At 40.3% G+C, this 20,107-nt stretch overlaps 1 protein-coding gene across 1 annotated transcript in view; it reads right to left on the bottom strand.

Annotated features, from left to right (window-relative positions):
• Positions 1-1,598: 1,598 nt before the first annotated feature.
• LOC106955340 (GDNF family receptor alpha-4-like) overlaps positions 1,599-20,107 on the bottom strand; it is a 182,784-nt gene continuing 164,275 nt past the window's right edge. Inside the window, exons 2-6 of the mRNA XM_015045459.1 lie at positions 17,156-17,437; positions 14,543-14,623; positions 6,414-6,753; positions 3,818-3,927; positions 1,599-1,756 (exon numbers count right to left, since the gene is read on the bottom strand). Coding sequence (XP_014900945.1) covers positions 1,614-1,756; positions 3,818-3,927; positions 6,414-6,753; positions 14,543-14,623; positions 17,156-17,437 — 956 coding nt within the window. The 3' untranslated portion in view covers positions 1,599-1,613. The remainder of the gene's footprint in view (positions 1,757-3,817; positions 3,928-6,413; positions 6,754-14,542; positions 14,624-17,155; positions 17,438-20,107) is intronic.

The raw sequence follows: 20,107 nt of genomic DNA, 5'->3' as shown, positions 1-20,107 counted from the left end.
AGGTGAGCTTGACTTGTCTTTAACGTTGATTCTTTAAACAAAGGCAGTAGTGGATACATTTTCTATCTTCTATACTAGCCTGGCCATTGCCTTCCACTCAGTTCTCGGCAAGTTTTCTGGCATTTAGCAAATATGAATTTTGGTTATTCAAACCATATTTTGAATAACCATAATTACATTAGCTAATTTAGTTTGTTTTTAAATTAGATAAAACAGAAGTTTTACCTAATTTAACTTCAGGCAGTGAGGAAAAACATGTTTGTATTTTTATTCAGTGTATGTAAATACCTGGTTTCCACTGTATATTTGAATAAATTTGGTATGATTGCGCTAAAGTTATGAATTTTTTTTGTCTGTGGTGGCTTCAGCTTTGATTCAGTGCAATAAAAGTAAACAGATTAAAATGAAGCTGAACTGAATTGCAGCTGGACACCACAGAGGAGGTACTTGGAAAGGTGTCGGAACATGCAGTACTTTGAGTTAATGGAATAGCCGAAGACTGATTATAGATCTGATGCTAATTCCACTGCAGGCTGAAAGCATACTCAGTGTTAGAGCAGCACTGAGGACAGGCAAACAAATCCTGTCCTAGCTGGTGACTGCAACACTTCTTAAAGTGAGAGGGAGTCATTCCCAATTAATTTATTAACATTTTGTCACGACAAATTGGATTTTATTGGCATTTCATGCTACAGAACGTCATCATTCTTCCAACAATTTTCAGTTCTTGCCACAGATTCTCGACTAAATTTAGGTCTAGACTTTGACTGGGTCATTCAAATTTATATGTTTTGATCTAAACCGTTCCATTGTACGTTTGGCTGTTGGAGGCATTAATAGGTTTTCTTTCAGGATTGACCAGTTTTGAGCTCCATCCATATTCCTTTTAATTTTCTGATTTTCTGTCCCCGCAGAAGAAAAGCTCCTCCACATCCACATGTTGTTCTTAGATCAATTTAAAGTTCTGGTGGGACTCAATTTAAATTTTTTTTAATTGAGTTCATTGCAGGGTCTGTAATTTATTGCTTTTTAATCAAAAACCATACATCGACAAAATAAGCAACATTTTCGATTCAGAAACCCTTTTTGCTGCTGGATTGTTGAATAGACATTTGAGCTCAATAGTAAAGAAATATATTGTTTTTAATCTGTTATTTAGGCTATTTAACAATCAGATTGGTGCAAAGATCTATTATACATATTTAGTTCTCCAGTGTTTCAGGAACTCCTGATCGTTCATGGAACTTAAATGGACTGTGAACGCTGACATTAGCGCTGGGGATGTCTATGTTTAGCACTGAGATGCTATATTAGGCTTTGGTGATAGGCTAACTTGCACATAACAATATTTTTCAATGTCCAATCAAATTCTGGGGGCTACAATTGGGTAAAGTTTAAAACTTCAACAGTGTCTACACCTCCATAAAGCAATCATTTCTCAATAGTTGAGAGTAGAGACCTTCTTGATTTAGCAAATAAGTGTTTTTTTTTTTTTTTACCAGACTAGACCCTTCTAAAAAACATGTCTTTTTAGAGCTACCAGCTCTCTTCATAGTTGTTCTGGTCCCTTACTGAATCGGTTATGTTTTGGCTCTTGCCACAGCTACTTCCTGTTACTTACTCAGACAAATGTTGTCATGGAAAAAGGCCAAGAAGTCATTGCATTGCTCCCTGTGGTTGCCACTTGCTGCACAGGAGCACCAGGGTCCCACGTTGGAAGTGGAGTTGTCAAGGTAGTTGGGAGTTATCGTGCTTCCTGCAACGGAGAGAAGGGAAGATGAGGCAGATCTGGATTTCTACAGGTACATTTGAGCAAAGACAGATTCTTACATCACCATGCTTGAACTGGACCAATAAGACACAGTCTCAGCAAAATGAATATTTAAAATTTTTAGCTGTGCCTCGGTATTTAGGCTTTCCCTTACAGATTGGTTGACTACTGTATGTGTAAAAATGAAACGGGATGTGCAGCTTCTGACGCAACACATAAAAATAACAGAGGAGTTGAACGTCAATTTGGGTAGAACTCTGGCTGATTTAATCTTGTTGTACGTAGGCCGATTAGGACTTCACTCTGATTATAATAATCAAATGAAGGTCTTTACGCAGCAATTTCTATCATCACACAACACTGGCCTAATCAGGTTTAGATGGAGATGTTCATCTGCATGTAAATGTAGTCATTTGGATGGACAGTGAGAGGAATTTAAAACGTGGGAAAAAACAAAGACGTTCGCACGAATGTCTGAGATCAAGAAGTAGTGAAGAAAAAGTTCTGGCAATTTGTTCTGGACATCTTCAGCACCTGAGGTTGTCCAGAGAAGGGGAACTCAGGTGTGATAAATCGCAGTTATTTTTTAACAAGGGGGGCAATCACTTTTTCACACCGGGCCATGTGGGTTTGGATCTTTTTTCTCCATCAATAATAAATATCTTCATTTAAAAACTAAGCTTTCTGTTTACCTGTGTGGTCTGGGATTAGGGCTGGATGACATGGCTAAAAAACGTATCAAGGTTTACATTTTTTTTTTGCCATTATTGATAATTGATTACTTTTTTGTTTAAAATACTTGAAATACTGCCAAACTAGTGATGTGTCCTTTCCTGTTTTATCCTGTTTTCACTCGTGTGACAAAGTGGTTCAGTTTGTGTTCACCACTTGTCCCTTATTCTTTCTCATCCACTTACTTTCTATATTTGGTTATAATGATTAATTTAAACATTGCAATTTTGCTTCACTTACTATCCCAGGTTTGTTTGTGTTAGCATTATGTTGCAGGGTCTATCTATGTTTAGGTTAAACTTATTATTTTTGGATTATGGGTTGTATTTGTTTCAAGGTATATTTATGGTATTTGTTTTCCTTTGTACTCACCATCATTTGTCCTTGTAGATCTGCAGCAGGGCAGGAGTATGGGAGGGGCCGGCCCAGTACTTCCTGCTTAAATGGCTGGATGATGTCAGTGATTACCTTCCTGGGTTCTACCAATTAGAGGGTTTTTCTTTTGTGTATTGCTTTGTTTGTTTTTCTTTAAAGTAACCTTTTGAGTTATCTTGTATTATGTAGTTTGTTTTGCAGACAACTTCATTATGTAGGAGTTTGTAAATTAGATTTTAATTTTAGTGTTTCTCTGTTTAGATTTTGTTTGTCTGATCTGTTCCATTGTGGCTGTGTCCAATCAAGCACAGGTGTGGTGCCAATTGGAGATAAAAACGGTGAGCTTTTGGATGCTCGGGGGAGAGAAGTCAGAGAAAAGAGTGAATAAAAAGTCCTTTGAAGAAACTGAAACCGGGTGGCTGGTACTGATTTTCTGTTCACCTTCTGACCCTTGTGCCTAAACTACTTTACAACTCGATGGTGCTATTTCTTTTATTTTTTATTTTTTAAAGAAGTTATGAAGCATGGTGTCATGTTGCCAAGAACTACTATAGGTATTGTCTTATGATAACTTCTTTAAACTGAGTGGTTTCCAGCAATCTTCTGTGTATTGTGTGATCACTTGTTGACTTTTTATCTAAGGTACAATAGCCATGTTTTAAGCTTCTGTGCACTTCACCTCATCATCATGTTGGGGATAATACTCTTAAAACAGCAGTTGATAGTTGTAATTGCTCTAATGTGCACAGCCACTAGCATTATAATCAGACCACCATCGATCACTGAGGCATGCTCCTCAATTCGTTCTTTTGAGTCGTGTTCAGTGGGCTTGACAATTCTGAGCCTTTCTTGGCATAAAAAGGCCCTTTTTTGATCCAGATATATCACAGAGGCTGGTGCGAGTGAGCAAGAAGTGAAACCGAAAGGCTCGGTCCTTACCTATCAAGCCGGTGTACGCCAGTAGACATGATCCATGATTCTCTCTCTTGCAGCCACTGGCGCTGTGCTCGGATGCTTCGCAGTCATACTGGAACTGTGCCCAGCGGGACCTGCGGGGGCAATAACACGCCATCCATCATTCGCCGGCTGCTTGGCCGCTGCACTCATTGTGTCGCTCAGTGGTGTCGAGCACTGGTGCTTTCTCCTAACAACGGGACGGAGATCTAAAACCCACAATGCTCATCTAAATACTCGTACTCCTACATCAACTCCCTCCGCTCCGCAAGAGTTCCCACTCCACGGCACTTCCAACCCATAATCCAGTCACCTCTGGTGACATTCATTCCTCCGTTTCGATCTGGACACTCTTTTCCCCCATCCCGTTATCATCTGGAAGGCTGCCAGACTGTATAGAGTCAATGAGGGGCACAGACAGGCCTTGGCTCCGCTCTCTAAATACCGTCGGTGCAGTCTGGCAGACGGCACGCCTCCCTGCCAGCCATTGCTGGAATATCAGATGGATATGGATGCTGCATATGAACACTTCCTCCCACGGTCACTTTGCTCTCCCCCTCCTTACCTTTTCAGTCAGCGACCCACACCACTACCCACATAACCGTCATCATCAACCAAGGCTATCGTGACCATTACGTTGCATCACTGGCCACCCCATCCACTAGAACTTGCAGCAGGATTCCCTCAGGGCGCCGCAGCTCTGCGTCCTGCCCTCATTTGTCATGTCAATGTAATGATGTGCATAAAACTCAAAGGGCTGTGCAGTGAGAGAAGGCAGCCTCCACAGGCGGGCACTTAATGCCAGCTGACTGGTATGGGATTATGAGGGGGGCCAAGACAAGGCCTTGAGATGGTCCGTTCGTGGTCGGACGACACCTGATCGATAGCCATGACAGATGAAGTCCTTTGTCTTTTTGACATTTGAAAGGAGCCAGATTAAATGTTGGCGACGGTTTGCTGACAGAGAAAACAGACGGGACGTGTGTGAGAAGTCCTTGCTCTCGAGAGACATCCTGTGTGCATCCTAATGACTTCATGACGTTGTTTGGATTTTTGATTCAACAAACTGATTCATTAAATTTTTCACGGCATCTAGTTTTCATTAGTATGTCACATAAACACATTTTAGGCTGTGCAACCATAACATATTTTTTTTGCATGCATTTTCTGTCGTTTGCTCTCATGTCCAGAGGACGTCTCAGTGTTTAATATTTTGCGAGCATCCAGAAAAACAAAACGAATCTCAAGTGATAAAGACACGGCTGCTTGTTGCTAGCTGCGTCCTTCAGAGAATGAATGCGGACTTTAATTGAGCTAATTAAATGAAGTTAACAAATATCACAACTGAGAATAATTAACCACAACTGACAGCTTGCATCTAAATGAACACATCACACTTGGCAAACCGATCTTTTAGGTTAGAATACAATTTATTCTCTAGCAGTAAATCATCCTTGAATAGAGTCCTGAGCCCCTCCTGACTTCCCTGTGGTCTTCTTTTGCTTTAAAGAATTTCTGCCCAGTATAGAACGAATCCAGTTAAAGTCACACTAGTCTGATCATTTTAGTTCTCTAGCTAGAGACTGCAGGCGAAACCCATTGAAACAGTGTCAATGTGGGAATCCATGCACCCCACTTACTCCTCTGTGAAGAATTCTGGCCTCCCCACTGGGGCACTGTCAGTCACCCTCATGTACATGCTACTCACACCCTTCCCCATGCTGTCTGCTAGGCTAGGCTATTGCTAGTCCCCCACAGAGCCTGTTGGAAATGCTCAGGCTAGTTAGCATGGCCACTGATGACATTGGATAAGCGGTTTTTCTGTGACTGTAAGTTGTTTCTCTGCTATTGGCACATTGAGTTGCATGTATATGAGCATGATCGACAGTGCTAAGACCCTCCTCTTCTCTCTTTTTTTGTTTTTTCCCCATGACAGAGCAGTATATATCTATAGATTGCTTTAGAACCACAGGGTAAAGGCCAAGGAGCTCAGTTTTTGTACTTTTTTCGCCCCCCAGAGATTATCTGTCTCATGTCAAACTGTCATAAAATGGTGATGGTTTTAAGACATATGTAAAAAACATATTTCATAAGAGTACATACTGCTGTTTTAAAGTGGAGTATGTCATTTTTATACAAGTTTTGTGCATATCTGTTGAAATTATGTCATGAGAGCACGAGACGGATAATCTATGACAAACATCGACCTCCTCCTCTTCCTGGTTCCACTATTTTCATCTGAAGAAACGCACCAATCAAAACCAACCAATCAGAGCCAGGAGGAGTGTGTTGGCATTGTTAAGCATGCGTCTGTACGTGCTGCTAAATGTGCCAATGAAACAACTTTCTCTGCCATTGACGGTTTATCCGCCGTCATCGGTGGCTATGCTAACTAGCCTGAGCATTCACAGCAGCCTTCAATGTCTTCTTTATGGAGCGGCATGTTTGTTCAGATGACAGCAGGTCCATAACTTCTAACATGTAAAGAGGCAATTGTCAACTCTTAACTGAGTTCCAGCTGCGATGCCACGTTCAGACAGTCTAAACACGAACATTTCTAAAAAACGGGCCAAGCGTCTACCTGCACACGTAGTCTTGTTTGCAGTCTCGCAGCTGAGCCAGGCAGTTGGGCTTGTCCTTTTCTTCGTATGAGCAGGACGGCACGATGGTTTGCCTGCGGCGCTCGGCGCAGGCTGTGTCAGTGCAGGGACAGAACAGCAACTCATGGGTGTAGTCGGGGGGAACGCGGTCAAAGAACTTCCTGAGCGCCTTGTTGCACTTTGGTCGGTTACATGGCCCCGAGCGGGCCGACGGCTGGATGCAGGCTGAGACGTACTCGGTGCGCAGCTTTTGACACGTCTCATCTATGTTGCACGCCTTGGCGGCATCCAGGCAGCGGTTCACTGTCGTTACCTCAGACTCTGTGGGAATAAACAAAAAAACAAAAACAAAAAAACACACAAATGAGAGGTTACAAACAAAGCTTTTTATCCCTCTGTGTGGTGTGTGAGAAGTTCAAATCCCATGCAATGTTTACAAATGATCCCCAGACTTAATTGGGGCTGATCGCAACTCGCCACTCTCACACCTCCGGATTCAGACGCGGCGGATAAAACCATAAAACTGCATCTGGAGTTAAAATCCAAAACTGCTGATTATTTGTAATAAACCTCTTTGCAATGAATAGAACATGAGTGGTGTTTAAATGCTGCATGAGTTCTGGTGCTGGATGTGTTTCAGCCAAGGCCTAATAGCTGAATATTTCATTCTGCGAGGTTAATGCAGAGTGGCAGCGGAGAAGAAGGGGGCTCCTCCATCTCTCCAACCACACAACAAGGTCTGTAATTACTGTTCCTTCCCCTTCATCAATCTATTCATCTATCAAGCTCTCCCCCCTTTACATCTGGGGCTATCCCTCAAGCCCCTGATTCTCTCCTTCCCTACCCGTTTTCCTTCCGTTGTCATCCGTCTTTTTTCTTTCTTTTTGCTCAGGTCTCTGTCTGTTCATCTATTCTCCACAGTCTGCTCCATCCCTTCCTCCCTCACTGCCTTCCCTGTTAATGAGTCTCCTCTGTGGAGGCAGTGAAAAGCTCCCTTCACAACCGCTGCTGTTTCGGCCGCATTATTTCCCAATCCATCATCATGTGTTCATGTTTTCTCTTTTTTTTTTTTCCTCCCAAGAGATCCCCCTCCCCGCACCACACAGTCAATACTGCCATGATGACGCTCAGCTCCTCTAGCAGATAGAGGCGCTCATTAGTTTAAGTGACTGTGTTTGTGTCTCCAGGTGGATTTAACTCTGACTGAGCTGTCGTATATGAAAAAAGGAGTGACCTTGGAGAGCGAGCTAACGGCCCATTGCAGAGCACGGGTTACTGTGTTCCTGACTTAAATGCTTGGAAGCCCACCGGCGTACACTGGTTGGACTTTGACAAATTGTTTCCTAAAGGGGCGTTAATGGCAAGGTTGCATTGTAAATTAAATTTTTGGTTCTTTGGGCACTTTTTTTCAGCTATTATGACCGTTTAATCTGCTGCTAACATGCCGTAACAGTAACTGTGTTGCCATCGACAATAAAACAGTGTGAATTTGAAATAAATGTTTGGTTAATGGAAACACACCATCTCAGAAAAAAAGAAAAAAAAAAACTCAAGTTAAAAAGTTTTTGCGCTAGGATGAGGTGGTTTTTCAGCTGTAACAAAATTTGTTAATTTTACAAAACTACAATGGAAGCACTTTTTTCCCCGGCATTGCACGAGTCATATGATCAGTTATTGGATGTTACTCCTGGCGAATATGATGAAGAAGTGGTAGAGGGATCATTGCACATGTGGTTTTAATTTCATTCCTTTAACAGAAACACTGCAATTGCAAAATTGTGTTTTTTCAACATTAGCGGAATATCAACAAGGTTTTTCACATTTGTAAGGGAAACACAGCTGGTGTTGGTGTCTCTTGGCATTTCCACTCTGGAATTTTCATAACTTGTCTGGATGGTTTCATGTCAGTTTTAGTTCCACTTTAACATAAATAGGTGGTCTCACAAATCTTCACCATAGCAATGCAAGTTATCAATTGAGTTCATCTAAAGTTGACTAGTTTTAATGATTGACTAATGTTGATAAGCGGCCATTTTCTTAAAAATACAAGTTTTCTCTTGTGTCTAGAGGCCGACTCTCTCTCCATAACATGAGCTAAATTTTTAATATGCTGAATTTGAATAAAGAAGCACATCATTATATCTGATTTTTTGTGTGTCAGCTGTCAAACACTGACTGAATAAACAGAAAGTTGTGGTTTTCTCATCTTAATAAACTCAACCTTGCTTTTTGACAGTTTTTTTCCCACCTTATTAATTTTTTTTTGCATTATACCCTCTGCTTTTGTTATCGCATCCTCACCTACATAGTGCATAAGTAATTTTTGACTAAGAAGTTAATGCTGCTTCACCACGCAGCTCGACTGAATGAGCTTTATTTAAGATTAAACTTAAGGAACTTGAGTGTATCTAAAAAAGAACAGCATAAACAGCATTTTGCACCCCACACCTATTTGGACTGTTTCTCTTTCCTGTTCTGGGATGCCCCTGCCATCTTTATTTCTGTATTAACTGGTTTTGCTTAAGGATGACCAGCCCGCTGCTGGATGGAGACCACACAGCAACCCTGGCAGAAGGTCATTTAATCAAATGGTGGGGGAAAAATTAGCCATTTATGGACAATTAATTGTAAGTTGATTAATTAATTTAATCCCTAATTCAACCCCAAAAAACTTGCAAGAGGCTGAAGAGGCTTAATACTTGGGTGGATGTTTTCATTTCAACTAGACAACTTGGATCCAGAAAGAGCTATAAGACAATGATTTAAATGGAAAACAGAATTTATTCATCCATAAAGTATATAAAAAACAAAATAATAGAACAGAATGCATCTTTTTTTCCACCAAAGTAAAAAGAAGTAGAAGATATTTTAGCTCACAAATAATAGACGGGTACAAAACTGAACCTCACCACAAAAACACCTATAATCACAGAGCAGTTCAGTGTCTGAGGGCTGCTTGTTGACATTTGGGACAAATAACTTTGTTAAAGACACCTGTGGCCACGACAACACAGTAACTCCTCCTGAAATGGATGTTAACAGTTGGTTGTTTATTATTTTTTTTCTTGGCTTTTTTCCTTGTCATGTCAATGCAAATTTGAGATGTTCCCACATATTACAATTCCCAAGACCCAATCCTGTTTAATCTAGGTTTGTAGTCGCAGCTTGGGCAACCAAACCCACTTATAAAGACGCTCTGTTTTCTGAAAAGTTCAGCTGGCAGTCGAGAAGAGCCCCTAGATGTTTGCAATGCTCAGCAGTTCAGCTGCCTGTCAAGTGAAACTGGCTGCTGTCAGGTTTTTTTCTCTTCTGTTCAGTTTGTAATGCCTTATTTGTTTTAACTATAATCACTGTTTTGTTTTTTTGTTTTTTTAATTACAGTAAAAGTCTAATTTTTCAAGTCCTTTGATTTACTGTTATTTGCTGCATTTTTGGTTTTATATTATTTTACTTGCTATTTGACAGTCTTTTGTTGTATCTTTAATATACATTTTTCTACAGTGTACATATCATGATGGACACGTTTTTATTATATCAATACTTAATACATCTGATAGAATATTCACTGAACTCCCAATCCAGAACCACACAGTATTCTGGGAGATGTAGGCAGAGGAAAGACTTTAGCTGCTCAACTTCTCATGGCTAGCTAAGCAAAATCAGTGGCATCAGCCGACTCACTCACTTGTTGGTTACCTAGCAGCATCCTGTTGACTAACTTGTGCAGAAGCAGTTTCAAGTCACCATTCCTCATAAGGGCTAAAAAATAATTGAAAACACATACTTTATCAACAAGAACTGTTGATAAAGCAGGAATCATCAGTTTGACAGTATTTTAGATATTTAAAACTAGCAACTAATCACCAAGTTTCAATGTTGTCAATTTATATGTCTGAAAAACATCATGATATAAATGCTTCATGACGTCCAGCCATAATTTATAATTTCATTTCCTATGTGACACTTCACTACAGGGCATTACAGCTCATTTTAATCCCAACTTGGGAACTTAATCACCATTTGACTTGAAAGATAATTCTTCAGTTTTGATGCGACAAAAACTGTGGACTCTTCATTGGGTTGTTCTACAGGACTCCATGGCAACATGGACTTACATAGTGATGCTGGATCTGCTGGATCTAAGCAGCTGATTTCCTTATTGCTTTAACAAGCAACTTGTTGCATCAGACACCCAACGCAAACCCAACTGATGGCGTATTTTCTCTCCAGCCAGGGAGCATGAAGTGTAAAATTCTTGTATGAGGAAGCACAATTTGTAGCCCTCCTCCGGGCCAACGATGCATTAAAGAGCTCCTCTTTGGGTGCAGGACATGTAATGTGTTCCAATAGATGCAGTCTCTCAACGCTACTGACTGTACTGCAGTTAGCTGATTAATTGGTGCAGGGTGAAGCACTTTGTTATTTGAATACTCTTCCAAATATGACGAGCTGCAGCTCCGGCTTGCATCTTTGAAAAGGGTCATTACTCTGTCTGAGGGAGACGTGCTGTAAGGGTGGAAAAACATCCATTAATCACGCTTCCGTTGTTTTGGCAGCCGACTTGTCGAGATGCACGGCGTGGATGTCAACTTTGACCTCCTGTGTAGTTACAGGAATAAAATTTATGAGGACGCGGTACAGTGCCTGTCCAGCCCGGCTGTAACTCAGAGCAGCGGAGGAACAATGGGTGTCATTCCAGTGAGCAGCATATGTATGAGGTGACAAAACATGACAATGCCTGTAGTAATTAGAAATATTTGAGACCTTCAGGAAATTCTTTGGCCGTTTTCATTAAATATCAGATAATGAGTTAGCTATATGCTTTCATTAATTCAGGCAAAATGAACCAATCAACCCAAAACAGCCAGTCAGTCTAAGGAAAGATGACTTCTGAGTAAGGCTGGGCAATAAATCAATAACCATATATGTCACAATCAATGTGATCAATATCAATAGACAATACATGTGATAGAATATTTACTATATGGAATTGTTACTGAACTCCAATTGCATTCTGGTAGATGTAGGCAAATGAAAAGCTTTAGCTGCTCAACCTCTCACTGAGACACCTCACATATGGTTGGTGGCATTAACTACTCAGGCTTTGGTTACCTGGTAACAACCTGTTGAGTTACTTGTGGTCACCTAGCAATAACTTAAGAAACATGCGCAGCAGTTTCAAGTTTTGCCACCGTCCCTCATGACTTCTTACTGCGGATAAAACGGGAAAGATCATACCACCACTTTGGCAATATTTCAGGTATTTAAACCAGTTACCAATATCGACTTAAATGAAACTCTAATTGTTATAAGTTTTTCACTCGTATCATCCAGCCCTACTTCTGAAGTGAAAATTAGACCTTTTGGAAAACTTTAACCTGCCAATACCAGTTGATTCTGATTTCTCCTTAGCTTCAATTTTCTGTTTAGTCATGTGCTCAACTCACATTTGTGAGCAGAACTGCAGTGGGTTGTTGTACCCATGACAAACTCTGCTTTTACAAGGCAGCATGATGGTATGGAGCAACATCTCCTTCCTTGATTAAAAGAAAAAACTATATACCACTGCTACAGAACTGTGCAGGGACGGCACAACTGGTGCTCAACGCCTCACACCCAGTTCAATGCGTCAACTGTAAACCTAGCTTAATCCATCCTTACTGTTACTGGTGTATAAAAACCTATTTAAAATAAACAACGTCTAGCCTGATGGGACAGGGTAAAGGCAAGTACAGCCTGGTGGCCCGCCAGGCTTATAATACATTCTGATATGTATGGTATTTAAAGGAAAATCCTCTGAAAGGGTTTGTTGTTTTACAAACCTCCTTTATTTCCTTAAAATGAGTCGCATAACATGTCAGCAAAAATGGCAGAAGAGTATTACCGCAGCTTTACACGGATCCAGGCCTAAGGTGTGGAAGGTAAATCTCCTCTTTCTGATAGTTTGTGCTGTGGTTAGAGAGCTAAACGGTGTCTATGTGTTGGGAAGAACCAGCACTCTGAATACACAGCAATACTCACCGACACATTCAGCCTCATCAGCCTGCTGTTTAGAGCAAAGCATCAAGCACTTTTATGCTGTGGACTACTTTCCTCTGATTCATTCTTTTTGCGCTCACAAAGCTTTTCAAGCAGAACTGCTGTGCAAAGCGCAATGCTGAGAGAAGTATTTACCCCCTTAGAGAATTCCTCTCTTTTTCTGCCACCCATGGCATCGACAAGCAGCATTAAGTGTTTGAGACAATTGGCAATGAGTCTCTTGCATGGCGGTGGAGGAATTTTGGCTGACTTCACTTTGTAGAAGCGCTTTAATTCAAACATATCGCTCTATGTTACATTACCCCGCTCAGTGTTTGGGTTCATGGGCAGGACGGTTCACCTGCCTTCCCTGCTGATGGAGGTCAAGGGCGCCAGTCTAATGCTAACTGTGGCTACAATATAGCTCACCACCAATCAACATGGATGAATGGCTGAATAGCTGAATGTAGTGTAAAGGGTTTCAAAGTCATCTAGACTTGATAAAGTGCTATAAAAGTGCAGGCCATTTACCATTTAAATTAAGTCCAGTCTTTGACTAGGCCACTCCAGTTAGATTAGAGTGGGCGTTAAATGGGATCTTTGATCTAAGTCTACCAACCTAACCTAAGCTAAAGATTCAAATCTGGAATGAAAAATAACAATCATGTGTAATTAAACACGTGCAAGTCATTATTGCTCACTTCATCCACGTCCTGGCGAAACTACTATTTCAACATTCAGGCTCCTTTCACTAAATTATGGGATCATTTATTGAAAACTTTTTTGTGAAATCTTAGACAAAGGAGTGTTTTCTCTCGTAATCTGTTTATTTAAAACACACTTCACAGACTTTCTGTCTCAGCTTCACCATTTCAAAGTGCAGCTGATGTCGGGCAAATAAAAGCAGATGACTTCGTGTCTTCTCTGACGGCAAGAAATGAATGAAGCTTCTGACTTGTGTGCCAGGCTTTCTTCTCCTTTCCAAGTATTCAAAGAAATAAAAAAGAAAACATTTTTCTTTTTGTCAATCTAATATTTATTTCTTTTTTATGCTTCGTCTTTCTGTCTGTCTGCTACCCAGTGTCTGTGCTTCCCTCTGCATTAAAGTAAATAGGTAATTAAACTGTGCCTCGGGGGCACACAGCCGCGCATACCAACCCCACGGCTTGCCCACGGGCTCAGAGGCGAGACAAAAGGAGACTGAGGCCTGTAACTCATCAAACACTTCACAAAGCCACCTGTGTATCCACCGCTGTGTTCTGTCAAAATGATGGAGGACAACAACGGCTTCTACTGACTCTCCCTATCCCTTGTGCTGTTCCACATTTTCTCACATTACAGTTTTAATGTATTTTAAGAATGCATGATAATTTGTTAGATTTTATTTATTATTTTTTTAATTATCTAGAGATCTACCAGAATGTGGCAAATTTTTGTGTTCAGCCCCGTTGAGTGAATGTTCGGTAGCCTCGCCACTCATTGGTCCAAACCTTAAAACACAGTCGGAGCTGCGTCATGTTACAGGGAAGCTACTTTTGGGCCGTTGGTGGAATATCAAGTCAAGTTGATTTGTAAAGTGGCATCGCAAATCAAGTGCTTCATGCCATAAAAACATAAAACAAGCAATAAAGATTACAGTCAATGTTCCAACTCCAAACAGCTAGGTTTTTAGACCGGATATAAAGAAACTCAGTGTTTCGTCTGATGTGCAGCTTTCTAGAAGTTTGCTCCAGATTTGTGGTGCATAGAAGCTGCTTCTCCATGTTTGGTTCTGGTTCTGAGGATCCAGAACAGACCAGAATCAGAAGAGTGTTACTGCATACCACTCCTTCATTTTTGTGTTTGTAAAGAAAAGTAAAAAAAAAAAAAAAAAACATCAGTTTGATGTTGCGTCACAACTTTGTATTGGTTTGGAACATCACATCTCAAAGAAAAGCAATTAGGTTTGTGGTTGTAACATGATACGGGATGTTAATATTTTTATAAAGGACTTGTGGGGGACGTTGGCTGTTATTTCTGTTGTGACATGCATGGTTTGTGTTGTTCTAGTGTTTTTGTAAGGTAGTTTAAGGAAACTCTGCTTGCCGGTTACCTGCAGCGATGGAAGCCAGACGAACGTAGTCGGAGCCCCTCTCCTCTGGCTCATAGGGGTAGCTCTCCACCAGACTCAGTCCTGGAAAACACAAAGAAAGCAGATTGAATAGCCCAAAATTGCAGCAACATTTTACATTGTCTAAGTTTGCTTAGGGCATTTCATTGGTGTTCTGTGGTAAATCCTAATTGAGCTCGTTGTCTTTTTGTTGTGTCAAGCCGTTTCCTAAGACTCAGTAATATTTACACTTGGCCTTGTCGTTTTCAGCTTCTGTAATCCGATATCAACTTTTGAGTCAGATATTGATAAATGTTGACCCACTCCTTTGTTGTTATTGATAAATTTGTTGGCTTCTTTATGTTTTAGCATAAGCGGCTCAATAGTGAGTCAGGGCTGGTGCCTGTCTCCAAGAAACACCGGCTGAGAGGCGGAGGTCACCCGAAAAAGTTTGCATAATCAAAATTAATGTGAAATTCCTTTTTTTCACCACAGAAATGAGCTAATATCTAATTGGTCACATTGTCACAATTAAAATCAGTTGTCAACCAGAGATACACAACCCTATTGGCTGATGCGTATCCCCCTTAAGCCACTAGATTATCATGTTTACTTTATCACTCACTTTAACAAAATGGAATCGTTGCTCATGTGGACTTTTGATCCCACTTTTTGTTGGCATTGTATTGTGAATAAGCTATTTTACTAGATGGGAAGCAATAACCCACACAGGGATATTGGACCAGGATGCTTCACTTTTCACTCAGGACTTTATAGAGGTTTTTAACTTTTCTTCCCTGAACAAATAGATCTCGAATGTACTATGAGTTTGGGAAGATTTATCAGAGAAAAAATGTTTTTTTTTTTTTTTTTTTTTTTTTTACCAATTTTTTGCAGGGCAGCCGTGTCCTTGCTGCAAACTGGCTTTCTGTGTTGATGCTTCCTTTTGTCAGGAGTTTCTTCTTGGCTGCCTCCTCTAGTAGTAATATTGTCTTGTAAAATAAAATGGCTGTGAATTTCTACAGATAGGAATGTGTGGATGTAAAAGAAAGAATCCATGGTATAAAGTTTGTGCTTGTAAATCAGAATGTGCGGTTGTTGTGAGCAGGACTTTTAGGGCTACTGTGAATATGATGAAAATGACAGTAAAAAACCATTTATTGCTAGTTTTTTTAGGTAACTGTATGGCTTTAATGTTTTTAAAAACATTCTCATTTAAAAAAGCTTCTTCAGGACGTTTACTTAAAGAAGGGAGATTTATATCACTAAACTGCACTGCATTTCATTATATTTTTGACTTCACCAAAACTTATTGATGCTCTTGTGAAACAGTGGAGAATAAAGTAAAAATAAAAGTTTCAGACAAGTCTTTTTTTTTTTTAATAATTGAAATTCATCGACAATAAATCAAATATCTTACAAGAAATGTTTAGGATGATGATAAACAATACAATAAATATCCAGTCCTACATGTTGCTAAAAATGAATAAATTAAACTAAAATTAAACTAATTTAAGTTTAGGTGACAAACTGTGAAGACTGAATAGTTTAATAGTTCTTGCTAAAAGTGATCAGGTACAGTAGCATATCAGCGGAACTGTACAAATCAGAGCTTTGGCAGATTTTGACAAATTCACATTTTGCCACCATTATGGATGAAACTTATTACCTGTATCACAACAGAAAGACACAAGATAAAAACTGTGAATGTGTTTTTAACAGAAGTGAACCGGTAGCAAACATGAATGTCATCCAGTCAACTGGCGATAAATTTACACCATGATAAACACAAAAACGCTAGTCAGCTAGCTTACCAGCAAGGGTATTAGCAGCTAGTTACAGGTAGCCGCAACCGTCAGAGAACACAGTGACTTGAATTTTTGCCGGAGCAAAATGTCTCACGAGAAAAAAACTGTATAAAATGTAAGATTAGTCCTGGCAGGAGAAAATTTAAGACATGTCATCAACATATTTAAGGCCAACTTACATTTTTAAAACGAATTCAAGACATTTTAAGGCCTTAATTTTAGATACAAGAATTTCTAAAGTTTTTAAACGTGCACAAACATTTCTGCCGCTGCAGCTCTCCGGTAAGAATCACCGCTGGCTGATGTACACCTCAAACGCTTCTGTTTCATCTGCGCATCTCGGTGTTGTGACTTCGCATTTGCATTTGCCTTCCACAAAACACCCGGCGCTGTCATCCCCATGCCTCCGCTGCACTCGCTTTCTTACGTGATGAAAGTAAAACTCCCCGCTAAATGCCTCCTCTTGAATGTCAGGGTATGACAAATAATGGGCTTCGGCGATGATCAGAGAAGAGCGCTGGGAATGAGCACAAAAGTGATCAAATATAATGTGCGTGGGTGGAATAAAAGGAATCTGGGCCCTGGTTTTTCTACCTTTTTTTTTTCTTTTTTCTTTTTTCTTTTTTGACATAATAATCGCTCTTTTCACTCTCAGCCCGGATTCTGCCGTTGAGCCGTGTGGAGGCGGGCACCTCATTCACGCGCGGTGGCCAGCAACACACGCAGTAATCCCACCAACACGCAGCATGTACCTGCTCTCGCCCACCGCTCAGCCGTACGTTCTCTGTGCGCGCACTGCTAATCTCACCGTGCAGCACCGACTGGTGGAGGCTCCAGTAAATGCTCAGGCAGTTCTTCTCTCTCTTCATCCCTCGCTTGCACTGGCAGCCGTGCAGAGGAGTGGACAGCAGCGCCGTCATGGCGTTCTCGCACTGGCTCCGCGCCCCGGGCCCCAGCTTCATGCTGCCGTCTCCCGCCACGCACTGCCTGAGGGTGCGCAGTCGTGGGCTGCAGGTGTCATCGCTGGAGCAGGTGTCTCCGGCGTGCAGGCAGTCCCTCCCGCCTGCGGAGAGAACCGCGTGTGGGACTCCTGGAAGACAGCGGACGACAAGTCAGACTCACAGGAGCCCAGACACAAAAAAACTAAAGAAATTTTAGAGGGAATAAGTATTTTATTGCTTAAAAAAAACAACACTAATTTGTGTTATTTCCCTTGGACTTTTTGCACATTTTGCCCCTTTGCAATCACAAATTTGAATGTGTTTCATCAGGATCTTGGATGATAGACCAGGAAAAAGCAACCCGTGTTTGTAAAATGTAAGGGAAAGGAATAATGGTTCAGTATTTTACTGGTGGTTGGTAGGCCCATCACAATAACATATTTTGCTAGATGATAAAGTATCCCAAAAAAGATTGCGATAAACGATAATATTGTCATTTTGAGACCATTTTCAGTTAGCATAATAATGCAAGCGCACCCACTCAAACATAAACACGTTTTAATTTCCAAAATAAATCACAACAAATTAAATAACAATAATGGAAATGGAAAATTAAGTCTTTGTAACCAAAATCATTTTTCAAAAAATAAGTCATTCAGTTTTGACAGGGAAAACACACAAAAGTGGCAGGGAGTGCAGGGGTCAAATGTTTTAAAGGGGATGACTGTTGACCAAACGGACATCATCGTTCTCATTTTAATTTATTGTGCAATTAATTGATTTGTCACTTATTGAGAGGCTTGGCGGTTGGACTGCATTAAAGTTTTCAATCACGTTTGTTGCAGGGTCTGTAATCAACAAATCACATTTTAATCAAAAACCATATTTTGACAGAATTTGCAAGATTTTCAACTCGGAAATTCTTTTTGTAGCTGCAAAAAGTTGCTGAGTTAGCAACTTTGGGTGACTCGGGTTTTAGTAAGTCTGTGCTACATACGCAGAGAGAAAGCCAAAAAGAATGCATGATATAAAGTTGTTAATCTACTTCGAAATACAGGAGTGGATAATTTAACCTGTTGAGGACATAAAGAAAGCAAGTAGGATGCAGAAGTTAATCAGACTGTAACAAGCACAGCACACTGCATGCATAGACGACTTTATAGGGTCCTATCAGTTACACAAACTAAAGTTTTTTTCAGTAAATCAGTGAGATCGTAACTAAAATAATATGTCAGGAATCAGGCTCAGACATGTCTACGGGCTCGGCTCTGGTCGGGTTGGACATTTTAGTCTAAACTCCAGTCAGCCCTCTTCTTCTGCAGAGCACAACAGGACAGTGGTAGATTTTTATACCTTCATGGAGTAAATAAGATCGTTTTAAGATGCAAGTATTAGCTGATTGTTGATGTCCGAAACTTAAGGAAATCCGACATATCATCTGGCCGATTTATCACCGGCCCCCTAAGAAGAACTGTCGAACTGTCACTCTTGATAAGCAAACCTGAGACAGACATACTGCAAAAGAAAATTCAAAACAGTTCAGGGAGAGTAAAATGTTTTGCAAGGCACCAACTAAGTTTACAGGTTTGAGCTTTTGGCTAATTAGGAGTTATGTGGGCATTGCAGTCAGAGATCTCCGGTTCAGGCAGTCTGATGTCTCAGAAGCTCAGTAAAAAGGGAATTCTGGCAGAGAATGCAGTTTTTCTCAATAAAAAAAAATACAGAAGTCAACAGAGGAATAATTTTGCTCATTGCAAGTTGTGACAGGTTTTTTTTGTTTGTTTGTTTTTTTCCAGTAATTAGTCATTTCCAGTAATTTCTTCCTGTAATTAGTATTTTTACTAATTAGTAATAAATAAAATGGAATAAAATGGCCTTAAGCTAATTTAAACTAAGCCAGTTTCATTATTTTCAGCTTTGTTCACCCAAAGTAAATGAGCTGGGTTTCTGAACTGGGTCACAGTTTATGACATTGCTTGTCAGTTGCTGCAACATCTTATTGCTGCATTCGAGCAATTAAATCTCCACTGATTGGGGAGGAAAGGAAGGGAACCATGTAGGGTGGTACACAGAGAAGGGGCGATGATATGCATGAGTTACTACAGTTGTCACATAAAATACATCTGACACCACTGACTGGAATCTGATGAAACCTGGGGGTGGCAATAACACGTCTTTACAATCTGGCCTGACATTCTGAAAATTACACTGTATTGTTTGAGCTTCAGCCGAAACAAGGTGTCATATTTGTTTGAGAGAGGCCCTGGAGACGGTTGCATCACGTCATATTTAGTATCATCCAAATTCATGAGGCACTAATCATATGCAAGGACAGCTAAGTGTTTGTGTTTTCTCAGATACACAAACAACTTCCACTCTTACAAATGGTGGGGAATTTCCACTCAACTAGAAGTCTAATCTCAGAGAAAACTTAGAAGCATAGAAGATGAGAAGCGTTGTGTGAATTGACTTGAAAGTGCACCTGATTTATATTTGTCTACTAAAAAATAATGAATGGATAGTTATTATTTTCTAGTGAAGCTTATGTATTTACCCTCGTCTCAATACTGAAGGTTATTTCTGTTGCGTCTGCACGTTTTGGTTCCATGCAAAAGAGAAAAACAATTAAAATCACAAACATCATTAAAAAATTTCATCCTCCAAACACTTCCTGTAGTCTTCAACAACCGCGTGTTCCCACTGGAGGAACAGACGATCACATGAGAAGCGTGATTGAAAAGTTTCCATTGTCGTTTTGTGAAACACATTAATTTTGTTACAGCCGAAAACCACCTCTTCTAATGTGGAATATTTTCATA

The sequence above is a fragment of the Poecilia latipinna genome, unplaced genomic scaffold (genome assembly GCF_001443285.1).
Source record: "Poecilia latipinna isolate Pla-1442-1.1 unplaced genomic scaffold, P_latipinna-1.0 Scaffold728, whole genome shotgun sequence".
In the NCBI taxonomy this organism is placed as follows: Eukaryota; Metazoa; Chordata; class Actinopteri; order Cyprinodontiformes; family Poeciliidae; genus Poecilia; species Poecilia latipinna.
Note: the sequence above shows the minus strand (reverse complement) of the source record. Positions and strands in the feature narration are given on the sequence as shown.